General features: G+C 41.4%; 1 protein-coding gene across 1 annotated transcript in view; it reads left to right on the top strand.

The window, feature by feature from the left end:
• Positions 1-15419, top strand: part of HTRA3 (HtrA serine peptidase 3) — a 58609-nt gene extending 43190 nt beyond the window's left edge. The window contains exons 7-9 of the mRNA XM_061584571.1: positions 6009-6057; positions 11356-11451; positions 13368-15419. Of these exons, the coding sequence (XP_061440555.1) occupies positions 6009-6057; positions 11356-11451; positions 13368-13533 (311 nt within the window). The 3' untranslated portion in view covers positions 13534-15419. The remainder of the gene's footprint in view (positions 1-6008; positions 6058-11355; positions 11452-13367) is intronic.
• The last annotated feature ends 702 nt before the right edge of the window (positions 15420-16121 follow it).

Genomic DNA, 16121 nt, shown 5'->3' with positions numbered 1-16121 from the left:
TGTAGCCTGAGAACAGGAACTTAGGGAAAGCACATTAGGTACAACTAAACCTTTACCCCTGGTATAGGGTGGAGCTGTGCACATTTAAAAAATAATAAATACAGGAGGCCTCTTGTTGAGATCCAAAAAGTTTCTAAGTTTTTCATAACTGCTGCGGTAAGATAGATGTTGGAATGACATTACTGTGCTACCCCTGAAACTTTATATTCAGGGAGTTGGGGCATGCTCAGCAATATATAAGATTATAGTTGCATATTATCAAGATCATCAAGGTCATGTATCATTTTGATCTTGTAATTGGTTATCAGTTTTTTTGCCCAAGTCATTTTTCATATGCATTCGGTTACAAGTGATCTTTGATATAACTATGTTTTCATGTTACGGTTGCATCATCTGTTAGTATAACAGTTCATCAGATCAAATGGCATTAAAATGATCTATGATGCATCTGAGCACCAGCACTGTTTAGGGACAACTAGTGCTAGTGTTTCCCCTCTTCAGTCTCTGCCATGCAAAGAGAATGAAGCTAGTTTCCATCCCTTCCTCATGAGTGGTTCCTATCTAGTTCTTTTGCCCCACTGGAACCTTCCCCATCTTTTTCAGAGCAAAATTTATTTAGTGGAGATTACCAGTGAATTTGATTTTTCTTTAGCTCTGTGATAATGTCCTAAACACTGTTCCTTCCATACTGATCTGGTGACACACATTCTGACAACCACATTATTGTCTTTTGCTCAAAACTGGGTATCAAAACAAGTGGCTGTTACTCCTGACTTATTTGTTAGCCTTTTGAAAATATAAAATAATAAAAACTGAAATAGTTGTTAAACCTAAAGCTATAACTAGCTCTAAATGCCAGTCCAAGAACCTTTCATTGCATTAGAAATTGATGGAAGACTTTTGAATAGATCATCAAAATTGAAGGCAAGGGGGAAAGCCCCCACCCCGAATATCTCCAATAGTAATACGCTTCTGCAAATTATGGGAAAGATACTGGAAAGTGGCCACTTTGATCCTCTTTTAAATTCAGATATATTTACAATATCAGTTCAGTCATAAAGTGCACACCATGTGAGGGTGACACATCCTTTGGAAGTCATAATGCTTATGAGCATCATGATTGGGCTGATTATGTGAAACATCTCATGGTTAGTGCCCTAGATCTTTGAAGATAGTTGGAATGGAAATATTTCACATAATCAGCCGCAATCGCATGCTAAGTTGATCACATAAGTTGTGACTTCCAAGTGAAAATGCCACCCAACATATGATTTGTGGTAATGTTTGTCATGGCCTTTAAACAACGAGGGGCTTTTGAGAGACAGACAGCACTAAAGTCCATGTCAGTCACTACATGAGCACTGTTTGGGGCAGCACCTCCACTTGCAAGTCATCATGTTTGTCAATAACTTAACACATGATTGGGGCTAATCATGTGAAACATGACCATGCCATGTTCAGCAGCCCCCAATGAGGTGGGGCAAAACATTTCAGGTGCAGATGTTCCACATGCCCACTGCAAACATGTGCTGAGTTATTTACACATATTACATTTGAAAGTACTATGAGATTTCTTTTCCCCAGCTGCCATACACCTTCATAGAATCAAAGAGTTGAAAAGGATCTAGGATGTCATCAAATCTAAACCCCTGCTCAGTGCAGGATTTGCGATTCCAGCTTCCCTGAGAGATGGCCATCCTGCCTCTATTTAAAAACCTCCAGCAAAGGGAAGCCCACCATCTCCAGAAGCAGGCTGTTCCCTTGTCAAAGAACTCTTACCGGTAGGAAGTTTCTAATGTTTAGCTAAAATCTGCTTCTCTGAAGTTTCTACCCATTGGTTCTAATCCTGCTCTTTGGAGTAACAGAGAACAAGTCTGCTTCATTCACTGCATGACAGACCTTCATATATGAGATATATAATCTTCACATATATATTAAACTTTTCTCCAGGCTAAATATATCCACCTCTTTCATACTGACTGAATATCTTCCAGTATAGGATTTCATGTTCAGTCTCTTTGTTTCCCCATACTCCATGCATTAGAATATAGACAATGGAGGTCATAAGGATTGCAAGTTCTCAGTTTTTCTCCTGTATTTGCCAACAAATGATGGGGTGCCAGCTCCACTGCCTTGGTTCTTCCTTGGTCACACATGCCCTGGGCTTTTATCTTCCTCTCACATGGATTTAGGTTAAGGCCCTCATGGTCAGGCTTGTGACATATTCTTCCCAGCCCCCATGAGTTATACCCAATCTCCTGCCAAGAGTCCTTTATTTTGATGTATTTCAACAGCACTCACAGGGGAGGCAACAGCGGGTCCTCAGTCAAGGAGACCTTGTGCTTGCTTACTGAAAATTGATCAGCGTATCAGCCAAACATTTTTTTATATATATAATAGACTCCCTACTCCCTACTCAGAGGTTAGGGCCTACTTCAGTTCAAAATAAATAAATAATATAGAAGTCAAATCAATGTCAAGAGGTTAACACTGTTTCCTTAGTAAGATTTTTAGGGTGCTTGCAGTCATTGGCTGTCTCCAGTAATGGTAGTTGTTCAATCGATTGCTGGGTGCTGAACACGTAACTATGACAAGCTCTGTACTGGTGGCTGCGTATCTAAGCAATGAGTAGGATCGGCACTGGGGAAGGAAAAACCAATGTATAGACCCAGTAATGGTAGCTTCACCAAGGCAGGAGGTATATCTGTTTTGCTTTTGGCTTTGGGGCAACCATTGCTGGGGAAGGATCTACCTGGAAGCTTCCCAAATAGTCACTCAGCCACATATTTACGTTTCCTGTTTGGCTTTGTGTTGCAGTGGACTGTGCATGGTGGCCAGAGTGGAAGGTAGGTGGCAAGAGGATCCCTGTGCCAACCAGGAGCTGGCATAGTGACTGGACCTCATGCCATCACACAACTGCAGTGGGACCAGCTCAGCATCCAACTGATCCCAGGCCAGCTGAGCCTTGCCCTGCCCTACCTCCAGAACAACCCATTTCAGAGCCTCCTGCTGGCTGTCACTGGCACAAATTCCACATTTTGCAGATGGAAGAGGAAGCTCTGCATAGGCAAAGTGGCACTGGTGTCACTGAGGCAGTGGGAGGCCAGCTTAGCCGGCAGTGCTGGGCAGAGGGACACTTCTGCCCAATCCAAACCCCTCCCAACCCAGCACAAGGGGGGGGGGTGAATTGCTGGGCCTGTAACAGTTTATAATGCACATTGATAGAAGAGTGTGAAGCACCAGTCTATAGTATCATGAAGTATTATTTATAATGCCACGTTATAATAGGGCTGTCTGTACTAATGGCTTGAGAGCCTTCATTTTTCCAGAGCACAGTTGCCTGACTCTGTGTTGAGTCTAAAACTATGACTTTTTCCCATGTGAGAAATGGATCAGAAAATTAGTAGTTCAGTTTAGGACCTGGTAAGTAGGTGAGATCCTTTTAAACCTTTCATATCAGTCCTCTGCATTCTGCGCTAGCTGGCTGCCTTGATTTCCCCCTCCCCCCAATTTCTTCACATATTCTTAGTAGCAAGTGGTCATTCAGGCTGCCAGACAGAAAGCTCTGGGGTGTGATTAGGATAGACACCGCAAAATAACTTCTCCTGAGTTGCTCATGATGAATCAAGGTGATTCAGTCCTCACCTTGGAAACAGTGGAACTTGGAGTAATGAAGTGCTAGAACTATGTGTTGAGGCCTAGATTCTGTGGTGAGCAAGCTAGTAAAGATGTCAGTATTAATTGCTCTTGGAATTGTTCTTACTCATATTTCAATACCTGCCAGTGAATAAGAGTTAGATTCAAAGTGTGGTAGTAAACATAATTAAAGCATTTTTAATGCTTATGTCATTTCTGATATTATTTCAACCAACTCCAGAAAAACTCCAACTCCAACTGCAAAAGTAATTACTATCCCTATCTGGGGTATATTTTAATAATAAAAAGAGGAAAATACAATGTGAAAATGGGTATAACTCCAAATTATTGAACCATAGATTTGGAAAGGACCAAAAGCTGAACAGCCAGTTTTATCCTTTTTGAAAGGGTTTTATCTGTGTATTCAGCCCCAGCTGTTGGAACGGTGAATGGAACAGATCACACATCATCCATTTGCAGATACAGTTCCTCATCCAGCAGTAATAATGAGAGTGGAGGCTCGTGCATAGTGCCATAAGCTGGACTGGTTAGAGTAGTATTTGAAGGACAAGTCACGAGAGTGATTCTCCCTTAATACTGGCAGGCTCTGATGTAACAGAAGAAGGGATTAAAGAAATCACCAAGATTATGTGAAAAAAGTCTCTTTCTGGACTCTTAACGCTTCACACTTGGTACATCAGAATGGAAAATCACAGAATGGAAAATCACAAAATATCCACTATTAATTATCCAGCTTTGCCTTTGATCCTTGCTGCTTTTACTGTCCAGAAACACAAATCCATAATTTTGTTTCCCTAGTTACTACTAGATAAAAAAGCCTGCTACTGATTTCAGCCACAACACGTCCAATACTCTAGAAGCATCATTGAAAGTAATTAGAAGCAACTTTTATGTATTAGTGACTATGGTTTGTATCCAATGCTACATGCACAGAGTTCTGCTCCCATAATGGGACTTCTCCTCTCCATGTACACCCTTAAAATCTGTGCAGGGGGCTATCGGGGAGAGTAGGGGAAAATTCCACTGTGCAAGTGGAAGTCTGCTGCACTACTGGAACAGCAGTGTTGGATGCAACCATATATTTGTGTGTGTATGTGCGTATACACACTCCTATTAAAACCAACCAGTTAAAATTAGATAAATAAAACCTTTTGTTAAGAAACCATGCTTATACTAGCCACCCTGTCCCCCAAAAGCCAAGCCAACCCAAACTTAAAAAGTAGTAGCTTATGTTATGTTGGAAGATACTCAGCCTCATCCTTTGACAAATGTTAAAGAGAATGAAATTTTACAGGTGGTCACTAACTGTATAGCTATAGTTGGTCACTAAGATTGGTTGCCAGGCCTGGCCTCCAAGAAGTCTTCTGTATCTTTAGAAGTTGTGCAGGGGGAAGGGAGAATTCCACCTTGTGGCTTTCCCATTACAATGTTGCAGGAACACCTGCACTTGGCTGACTTTTTCTTCTCCTAAAGATACAGGATCAGTCTCAGGCCCTGAACCTGGCAACCCTAAACAAGATTGTCTTTCTGTTTTGCCTTTTCATAAATGTGCTTTGGATAAAGGTTTGACCTTGGGCGAAACAGACCATGGATATAAACTTTGTAAGTTGTAAGATCTAAAAATAGGAAGCTGTCAGATAGTTTAGAAACTTGGCAATTGTCTGGCCTTTCCATAAGCTTTTCTAACAACTTGATGTTATGAATTGACTAGAAGTGTTGCCTGTAAACAGCAATTTGTGCTGCCACAAAATACAGTCTTCTCTGTCCTCTTTCTTGTGTGTGTGTGTGTGTATGAGAGAGAGAGAGAGAGAGAGAGAGAGATCTTACTGCTAGGGAACAGTGGCGAGGAGCGCTTAAGATGGTGCCTAAGGGGTAAATTTCATCCCACAGGATCTTTCTCAATCCCACTACTTAGCACACGCACTTGAATAATGGAGAGTGCTTGAACTTGGCCAGGGAAAGGCAGGCCCACTTTGCCTATTAGGGCAATTTATATGAAGATTTTTTTTGGTGCTGATAGGCATATCATTTTGTGATCATTTTTTTTTTATTAGACAGTCACTTTCATGATCATCAGCATTGTTTTAATGGGGTCTTATGTTTCACCGTTGTACACCATATCACATTTTATGATATGGTGTAAAAATACTTTTATATATAAATAAAATTTACAGTACACAGCAAAGAAACCCCAGCTCCAGACTTTCAAGAGCCTAAGGAGATGGCCTGTGACATTTAAGATTAAGGATTTGGTTGTTGTATATGCCATAGGGTTTTTTTGTGATTCTGTTTCATGCTAATTGGTTCTTTGGAACATTTTTTTTAATTCTAAGTTTTCATTTTTATTTCAGATGGGAAAAAAAGGTTTATTGGCATAAAGATGCTGACAATAACACCTGTGTAAGTCTTTCTCAGAGTACTGGATTTATTTCTTTATTTATTTATATCCTGCCCTTCCTCCCAGAAGGAGCCTGAGGCAAATGGCACAACATCCAGAGCTGCATTTGTGTCTAATTCTAGTTAAAATAGGTGGATCTGTCATGTACAGAATTGAAATCTTGGGCCCAACTCCAGCTGTAATTGAGGACTGATAATCATGTGTAACAGCTGGTGGACCAGATTAACATTCTTATTATACAGCATGGATTTTTCTCATTCTGCAGTGTTAAATTGAAAATACCCCCAAGCCATTCTGCTGCTTCCCATAAGCTCATTTCAAAACAAAACCTTACAAAACGTATAGTCCTGAACTCAGAAACGCTTGCTTAACAACCCTCTAAGTTTTCATAGCGATACACAAAACAGTCAGAGAGAACTGAGAGTTCAAAATGTAAAAATAGAGGGGAAAAATCCAGACCCTTGTTGGACATTTTTGTCACTGGTCTCATAATTTGTTGAAACTAATTAAAAATCAGCCATGTTCATAGAGTACCTGTAATCCTATTACTGACCTTGTCTCATACTCTGACCTTCATCTTCCACAGTTTAAAAGTTAAAAAAAAACACCTGGTGATTTTAATTAATTTAAGAAATTTAACATGCCCAATAATAAGCCTGGGCATGCTCAGTAAGAACCAACTGTCAGTGTGCTAAAAGCCAGACTCACAGCTGCTTGGCTTGGCTAATCAGGGAGCCACACCAGACACTTATGCCACTCTCTGAGGCATTTTAATTCCTGTTAATTGTAAATTGTTATATTTTGATTTTAGACTGTACAGTTTTGTGTACAGTTTTGTGTTATTTTTATTGTATTTTTAATGTTCACCGCCCAGAGAGCTGTTGCTAGTCGGGCGGTATATAAGCTTAATTAAATAAATAAATAAAATTTAAACAGTCATGGCTTCTCCCAAAGAAACCTGAGAAGTGTAATTTTTGAAGAGTGCTGAGAGTTGATAGTAGACTTCTGTTTCCCTGACAGAGCTCCAGTGGCGAGAGTGGTTTAACAGTCAGCTTCTCTTCTGGGGATTGTATCTCTGTGAGGGAATAGGGCTTCCTAGCAGCTCTCAGTATTCTTCACTAACCACACTTCCCAGGATTCTTTGGAGGAAGCCATGACTGTTTAAAGTGAAATAAAAGGCAGGTGTGGACGTGGCCAAGGACAGCTTTGGTTTAAATTTAGGTAGGAGACTACATGTGCCTGCTGTAGAATAAAAAGGTGGAGGAAATGCTGAAAAAGAATAATACTATTCACAATGTTTTCCTTTTGTAAAGGAAAGGGTCTTCACCTCTGCCCAGTGCCCACCCATCCAATCTCCTCCCCTCTCTCTCCTTTCCCCTCCCCTCCCTCTCCCTTCCCCCTTCCTCTCTCCCTCCCTGTACCTCAGGTCAGTTTCACCTATCCTAAGCATGATTGTACAGGACTAAATCCCACTAGACTCAAAAAGCATGCAAATGATCAAACCTGCCCTCCTCTCCTCCTCCCTCCCATCACCTCTCTCTTGCCCCTTCCCTCCCCCTTTCTTTGTCCCTCCCACCCCTCCCCTTCCAATCCACTCCCCCTCCTTCCCTCACCCCTCCCGTTCCTCATTTCCTCTCCCCTCCCCAATGATCAGTTGTACCTATCTTAAGCATGATTGCATGGGAGTAAATCCCATTGAACTCAATAAACATGCACATGATCAGATCTGCCTTTTCCGTCTCCCCCTCCTCTCCTTTTTCTCTCCTCTCCCCTTCTCCTCCCTTCTTCCTCCCCCCCTCTTCTTTCTCTTCCCATGCCCACTCCAGTCCCCTCTTCTCCTCCCCCATGGTCAGTTTCGCCTATCCTAAGCATGATTGCATGGGAGGAAATCCCACTGAACTCAATAAGCATGCAAATGATCAAACCTGCCTTCCTCCTCCCTTATCCTTGCCCTTTCTCCTCCTCCCCTTCCCCTTCCCCGTGGTCAGTTTCACCTATCCTAAGCATGATTGCAAGTTAGTGAATCCCATTGAACTCGATAAGCATACAAATGTTCAATCCATTCTCAGCAAACTTGCATAAGATCCCATTTCTTACCGACAGGATTAAAAAGCAGAGAAATTCACTAATAGGCAAAAAGATCCTTGTGGTTTAAGAACGTTCCTATAAGCCAACAGACATTTCTATCAAACTTTAAAAAGCAGGGAAAGTGGGTAGCTATAGTGAATGCATCAAGGGAGCAGGAGACCTGACCTCCTCTCTGAGATATTGTACTGCCCTACACATTTGTCAAAATGCAAACACAATTTGGGTTGGTCTTTTACTGTCCAATCCACTTGCTGTGTAGCTTGGAATAATTTGGTAACATGTGCTTCACGCACTTGTAATTCCCCAATGCCCTGTTAGGATGTTAATCCCCAATTACCTGAGATTTTTGGGCTCTTCACAGTCCCCTCAAGGCCCAGGAATGAGAAGAAACAGTTATTTCAGCAGACTCTAGAAAGGAATGCCAACCAGCAACACTGCTAAGTACGAGGGGTCTCTGGGCAAGGTGCCCTCTGGGTGTCACCCTGGCTGCTCTGTTGTCCAGATTTCACCATCACCACTCTGGCTGCTCTGCCACGCTCTCCCCTTTCCTTGCTGCCCTGGTGGCTTCCCTCTGTACCAGGCAGCAGGAAAGGATCCTCTTTTCCTTGTTTATGTATAGTTCAGTGGGTGGGATGGAAAAATGTGTTCTTTGAAGGATGGTTTAGGCAGCTTCTGAAAGCTACCTTTCTGCCCCCAAGCCTCCATTGATGCTTTACAGAGTACACAGTGGGGAAGCTCTTGAACAGTATCTGCCTAGAAACCTCATTCAGCCTAGTCAGTTATGGTATGGACATGGCTGGTGACCTTAAATAATGGATAGCTGTTATTTTATTGTCCACTAAGTTTGCATTTAATAGCAGCAGAGAAATAACCCCAAAGGATTGTATACAACAAAGTCATCTAATTAGTGCAAGGACTTCTGCGTGTGCAACAGGACTTCCTCTCCCTCGCCTCTCCCTGTGCCCCCCCAATCTGTTTTGAGGATGCCCCCAACCCTCTGGAGCAGATTGGGGGGGAAGGGAACATGAGAGGGTGAGGAAGCCCCATTGCACAAACAGAAGTCCTTGTGCTAATGGGACAACTTTGTTGGATACTACCCCAGACATCCAGAGATGGGGGGGTGTTCATCAAAGTTCATCCTCTCACATATTGAGAAGAAATAGTGCTCCTGATCTTTCCGACACACTGTTGACTGCTTTTACCCATCTCTCCCAAAAAAGGGCCTATGACCCTCCCGGGAAACATGAAGTAGAAGAGTCAGGATTGGACCTTGAGATTGATAGACAAATGGTCAAGGAATACCTAATCGATTTGAAAGAGTTCAATTTGGCAGGGCCCAATAAACTGCATCTAGAGTATTGAAGGAACTGGCTGAAGAACTCTCAGAACTGCTCTCTATTATCTTTGTGAAATCATGGAGGACCGGTGAAGTGCTGGATGACTGGAGGAGAGCTAATCTTGACCCTATCTTCAAAAAGGGCAAGAAGGAGGAACCAGGGAACTAGACCAGTCAGCCTAACATCAATCCCTGGAAAAATTCTGGAGCAGATTATAAAGCAGTCAATCTGTAAGCACCTTGAAAACAATGCAGTGATTACTAGGAGCCAATGTGGATTTATGAAGAACAAATCCTGCCAAACTAATCTTATCTCATTTTTTGATCGGGTAACCTCCCTTGTAGACTGTGGGAATGCTGTGGACATAATATATCTCGACTTCAGCAAAGCTTTTGACAAAGTGCCCCATGATATTCTGATTAGCAAGCTAGCTAAATGTGGGCTGGATGGAACAACTATTAGATGGATCCACAGTTGGCTCCAGAATCGTACTCAGAGAGTGCTTATCAATGGTTCCTTCTCAAACTGGGCAGAAGTCACGAGTGGGGTACCACAGGGCTCGGTCCTGGGCCCAGTGCTCTTTAACATTTTTATTAACGACTTGGATGAGGAGGTACAAAGCATGCTTATCAAATTTGCAGATGATATAAAATTGGGGGGCACAGCTAATACTGTGGAAGACAGAAACAAAGTTCAAAGGAACCTTGATAGGCTGGAGCATTGGGCTGAAAACAACAGAATGCAATTCAACAGGGATAAATGCAAAGTTCTACACTTAGGAAAAAGAAACCAAATGCACAGTTATAAGATGGGGGATACTTGGCTCAGCAGTACGACATGTGAGAAGGATCTTGGAATTGTCGTTGATCACAAACTGAATATGAGCCAACTGTGATGAGGCTGCAAAAAAGGCAGATGCTATATTAGGCTGCATTAACAGAAGTATAGTTTCCAAATCGCGTGAAGTACTAGTTCCCCTCTATTCAGCACTGGTTAGGCCTCACTTCAAGAAGGATGCAGACAAACTGGAATGGGTTCAGAGGGCAACAAAGATGATCAGGGGACTGAAAACAAAGCCCTATGAGGAGAGACTGAAAGAACTGGGCATGTTTAGCCTTGAGAAGAGAAGACTGAGGGGAGATATGATAGCACTCTTCAAGTACATGAAAGGTTGTCACACAGAGGAGGGCCAGGATCTATTCTCAATCGTCCCAGAGTGCAGGACACGGAATAGTGGGCTCAAGTTGCAGGAAGCCAGACTGGACATCAAGAAAAACTTCCTGTTAGAGCCATACGACAATGGAACCAATTATCTAGAGAGGTAGTGGACTCTCCGACAGTGGAGGCATTCAAGAGGCAGCTGGACAGCCATCTGTGGGGAATGCTTTGATTTGGATTGCTGCATTGAGCAGGGGGTTCGACTCGATGGCCTTGTAGGCCCCTTCCAACTCTACTATTCTATGATTCTATGATTTTCTCAAGTCTTCCTTCCTTAAAGCCCTGCAGAAGTGCCCTCTTGCTTTTTTCCTGCATAATTTTCACTCCTACTAGGATACTGTGTCTGTTCCCTGATGTCTCATATTACAACAGCTTTTAACAACTTCTTGTCTACCTTGCCTCTCATCACTGTAAAAACTTAAATATGCATAGTCTGTGTGTAAGTGTTGCTTATACTGCTAATTGTTATTTAAGACAATGCTATAAAGTTGCTTTAAAAATGAATCCACTGAGATAAAAATGTTACATTGTTCAAAAGCTGCTATCAGAAGAAAATGTATATTATGGGGGCAAAACTTTTTTAAAGTAGCAGGAGTAGCAGCAATAGTAATATGATGATTCAATTTTGCTAATGTTTGTGCTCTTTTTCTTCCTTAGACTAGTGGAAGAACTGAAGCTTAATGATCCAGATTTTCCAGATGTCAGTAGTGGAATTTACGTACATGAAGTTGTTCCAAATTCTCCATCTCAGAGGTATGTTGGTCCTAAACCAAAAACAGTTGTTCTGCTTAAAATACGTTAAATGCAAAAGAAACCAGCAGAGGCACCTTTAGAGATTCAACTTGTGGTTGACTCATTTTTATTTTTTAATCCTCTAAAAAACTTGATAGCGAGATTGTTACTTTCTTTTTCAGGAGCAGTACACTTAATGATATTTCATTTTTAGGCTAGACTAAAGTCTCAGCTGTTTTAGAGCTTAAATCAAATAGGAGAAGTCCATAATATCTGTGCTGTCTTCCAAATACAATCTGCACGCAATGTCATTGCTGGCCAAATTTGCTCTACTTTTTTAAAAAAAGCATTTTCCCTTATTATAAATAGAGTGGCTATAGTTTTGAAATGTCTACCTTGGAGCAGAGATGGATAAATCTCTCAGCTCCAGGTTCTCTCAGTTTTTCAATCCTAAAGTTTGCTTGTCGCATGGGAGACCTGGGTTCAAATCCCTACTCAGCCATGAAGCTCACCTTGGGCCAGTCATGGCTTCTCAGTGTAACCAACCATACAGGGTTGTTGTCAGGATTAAATGAGGAGAGGGAGAACTGTGTATGCCACCTTGAGCTCCTTGGAGAAAAAGAGGGTATAAATGCAATAAATAAATAAAATAGATTTCTGCATCAGTTTACTTTTTTGTTTAGTCCTCACAAAACTTTGTTGCAATTTTTGTGTTTCTCCTAATTACACATTTTGTATGCAGTTTTCCCCTAATTCACTAAAATATGCATTTTATGTACATTTTCTAGCATAGTGGTTCCCAGATGTTTCCCCCACTGAGGGTTTCGGTGGACCACTTAATGATTTTCCTGCCTGTTGTAGCAATTGTAAAGTGTTGAGGTAGAGGCTGTGTGACTTTTATTTTTATTTGTATTGCTTCTTTTATTCTATATTGTATTTTATTGTATTACAATTTGCATTCCATACAGGTAAAATATAACAAATAAAAGCAGCAATAAAAATACAATTAAAAATCAATATGAACATTTCATGCTGATATGCCACAGATCACCAGAGTGGGTTTTGTGGACCACTGGTGGTCCATGGAGCACAGTTTGAGAAACCCTGCCATAGTATATGTACTTTATGGAGATCTTTTGGATGGAGCACTGCATCACAAAATTCAGAGAAGTGTGCGTTTCTCAGGATAGCTGTTTTTGGTTTACATGTTTCTGGGAATGCAGATCATGTTGGTTCATATTAAAATGCAAACTGAGTCAGATTTTTTATTTTATTTATTTAAATTTTCTGGAAAATTTGTAGGCTGCTGAACATGAGGAAATATTGTAGTAGTGTACAGCAACAAAAATACAGTACATAAGACTGATGAAAAACAGTTTTCCAGAAGAAAACCATTCCATCTAGCAGAAAAAAATTAATAATACTACCTCAGAGTAATATTTCAAGCTTCAGATCAATATTATTAGAACACTTTAAAAAGTAGAAGCTGTTGAGTTGTACCTGAGTGAATTTATATGCATCTTAACTTCTTAGACCAATCCTAAAATATCCTTGTTTATGGAAAAGGAAATTCAGTCACTGAATTTTCACCGTGGGATGCAGGGAAAACTTATTTTCATTATATTTCTATAATAGTTAGCACGTACACTGGACTTTGAGGTGATGAAAGCACTGCACATATATAATCTTGGCAGTCTTTACATCAACCCTGCAAGGTAGGCCATTTTGTTATGATCCCCATGTTATCTCTCCCAGTCCCTTTTCCTTTTGTTTTATGTATTCTAGGTTGAAAGTTTGAGGGCAGGAATTATTACTGACTTTTGTAAGCTGCTTTGGGAGCCATTTTCAGGGTAAAAGTGTTTTAATAATAAATAGATATGTTTGTGGTAAAAGGGGATGGATTTTAGTTTATAATTATTTCTCTCTTAACAACACAGAGGTGGGATTAAGGCTGGAGATATTATTGTTAAGGTGAATGGACGTCCACTGATGACTTCTGCTGACCTGCAAGATGCAGTGATGAATGAATCGCCTCTACTACTTGAAGTTAGAAGGGGAAACGATGACTTGTTGTTTAACATAGAACCTGAAGTGCTTATGTAAATCAAACTGAGGAAGATCATTGCAACACAGTTAAACTCATTTATTCTCGAACATCGGATATCTCCTTTACAGTGATAATAATTACACCTTGTGTTGACTAATGACAAGGTGGATTAACATAACTGCCTGAGCCAGAGATGTGCCTGACAGTCAACAACGTAGCTACTTCATATGTCGAGTCAGATTCCTTTTGGTAGTTCTGCGTATTGAATTTCACATAAAGGAGCTCACATAGGTCATTCTTATGGTTTAAAATTGGGAAAATGTTTTTGCTTAATTAGGATTAGTTACTAAGCAGCAAAATATGTCTACAAAATAGTCCTTGGATTAGACCTCACCCAAAGCTTTATGAGGATTTCAGCTAGACTGCTGCCTTTTATGTGGTTTATGAGTAGTAGTCTGTGCCAGTCTGACCCAAAGCTGAACTCTTGCTAAGATGGCTTAAATGTGAAATGGTATATTTGCTGTACATGCTCTTTTGCTACATGTACACAGAACTGAGAAATTATAAATATTGAAGGAAAGGAAGAAAAGCGATCATACGATAAAAGATTAATGGTGATGGTAACCCAAGAAAGATGGGTACAAGGCCCTTCCCCTTCTTCAATATCCTAATGCTACATTTACAAGGTCTCTGCGGATGAGCACACAAAATACTTTCCCTCTAAGTAAATATAGTTTGTTCAGGGGTGGAAATACATCTCAAGCCTCAGGGGTTTATAGAAAATGCAAATGCACCCCCCCCCCGCACACACACACACACCCCAGCTCTGTGATGTTCTATTTGACATCTCAGAACTAGTGAGGAAGCCTGCAGCTTCACCCCTCAGAAATGTTAATCAACAGAAAGCAGCCTAAGCTAGAAGAGTTGTGCCAAATACAAATACCCAATGGAAGCTTTTTAATCTTTTATTAACAGAAACGTCGTCCTGCTCAGAATCTGTTAGCTCTTTTTGAGGCTGCAGGCAAATTTAAATTGGTGTTTTGTATGGGTTGCCTCTTTAAACGTTTATTATCAGAAGCATGGGTGCACAACTGACATTAAAGGTGTGGGAGAGGCATGTGTTGACATGCAGGCACAAAATGCCGCGTGTGGCTGCAGGAGGAGAGGCAAGACATTAATATAACAAATGAATAGGGGAATGTGATCAGAGGTGAAGAAATGTGTGCAAACAGTTGAACAATTGTGAATCCCAGTCTGTCATCATGCCTGGAACACATCTAGATGGAAGGCAACCCCTGCTCTAGTCCTCTACAAGTCAGTTATCACTGCTGATACCTCTCACATTTAAAGATTAACTCCACTCCAAAGCCCAACTTAATGAGGATTCTTACCTTGATAACCTCTGTTTCCTGGCATTACCAGCTCTAGGCAGGAAGATAGTTGGGTGTGGTGAAATGAGGACAGCATGGCTTTTAGGAATGGGCAGTAGAGGGCCCCCAGTAGGAAATAATAGCCAGGGAGAGGGCAAGGAGCAATGCAGGACATTGAAACCTCACCCCTTCATCACCAGAGGTCTTTCGATTTATGAGACTTCAGTATATGAAACCTAAATATTTCCAAGCTGTTCTCTGCAACTACAAGTACTAGAGACTAACTTTTAAAAAAAATGCAGGCTATGCTATTGCTGTGTTGTACTGTATGGTTAATTTCTCCTGGTCACCGGCCAGTGTTATGCCAAGATCATGAAAAAGTGAAATGTCGTAAATGATTCTTATAGAATTATTGCCTTATATAAATGCAAAACAATGTGCAAACCAAAGCCAAAACTTTGAGGAAGTGCACCGTTTTTCAGGGGTTTAAAATGATTTTTTTCATTGTAATGGAAAGTATTATTGTATAAATGGTATACTTATGACAAGTACTGTATGTTCTACTGTACAAAGAATAAAGTTTACAGAATGAAAGGTTTTGTGTTTGACTCTGTTTAGTTGTTATTGTTGTTATTTATGGTTATTTCTGAGTACTATTGCACTGAACAGGAACGTTGCACAGCAGCACCATTGAGGCTTCAGCAGAAGTGCTGCTCTGGCACGCCCAGGAAGGCAGCAGCACTCCTGTTTCCCAAAAAGGAGTGGCTGTAGTGCTAGCGGTAGTTCTGTGCAGTGCTCTTGTTCTGCATTCACTGAATGGAAAGGAGAAAACAAAACTTGCACGCTCGTAACTCTTGTCCTTTAAGTGTCTATGTGTGAACCCAGAAGAGAAACTAGATTTAGACTGTACTAACCTCTTTTGGGACCAGGAGGGAACTAAGTGGAAAGGTCGGGGCCAGGCATGACTGGGCCTTGGTCACCAGCCTGCCCCGGGCCCGCACTGCTGTAAGACCAAACACCCCCACATGATACAAGCAGCTCGGGGCTTAAATAAACCCGCCTGCCCCACCTATCTGTCATGTCACTTCATCTGCACAAATCCATGCCATCACCCAAGATGGCAGCAGAGGATGATGGCAGACCTGTGCACATGGCGCACGGGGCTTTGCACTGACACACTGATGCGACAGATAGGTGGGGTGGGCAAGCTTATTTAAGCCCTGCACCGCCTGCATTGGGGGGGGTCAATGGGAGCTTCTGCTTTGTGATCCATG

Source organism: Rhineura floridana, chromosome 9, assembly GCF_030035675.1.
Source record: "Rhineura floridana isolate rRhiFlo1 chromosome 9, rRhiFlo1.hap2, whole genome shotgun sequence".
NCBI lineage: Eukaryota > Metazoa > Chordata > Lepidosauria > Squamata > Rhineuridae > Rhineura > Rhineura floridana.
Note: the sequence above shows the minus strand (reverse complement) of the source record. Positions and strands in the feature narration are given on the sequence as shown.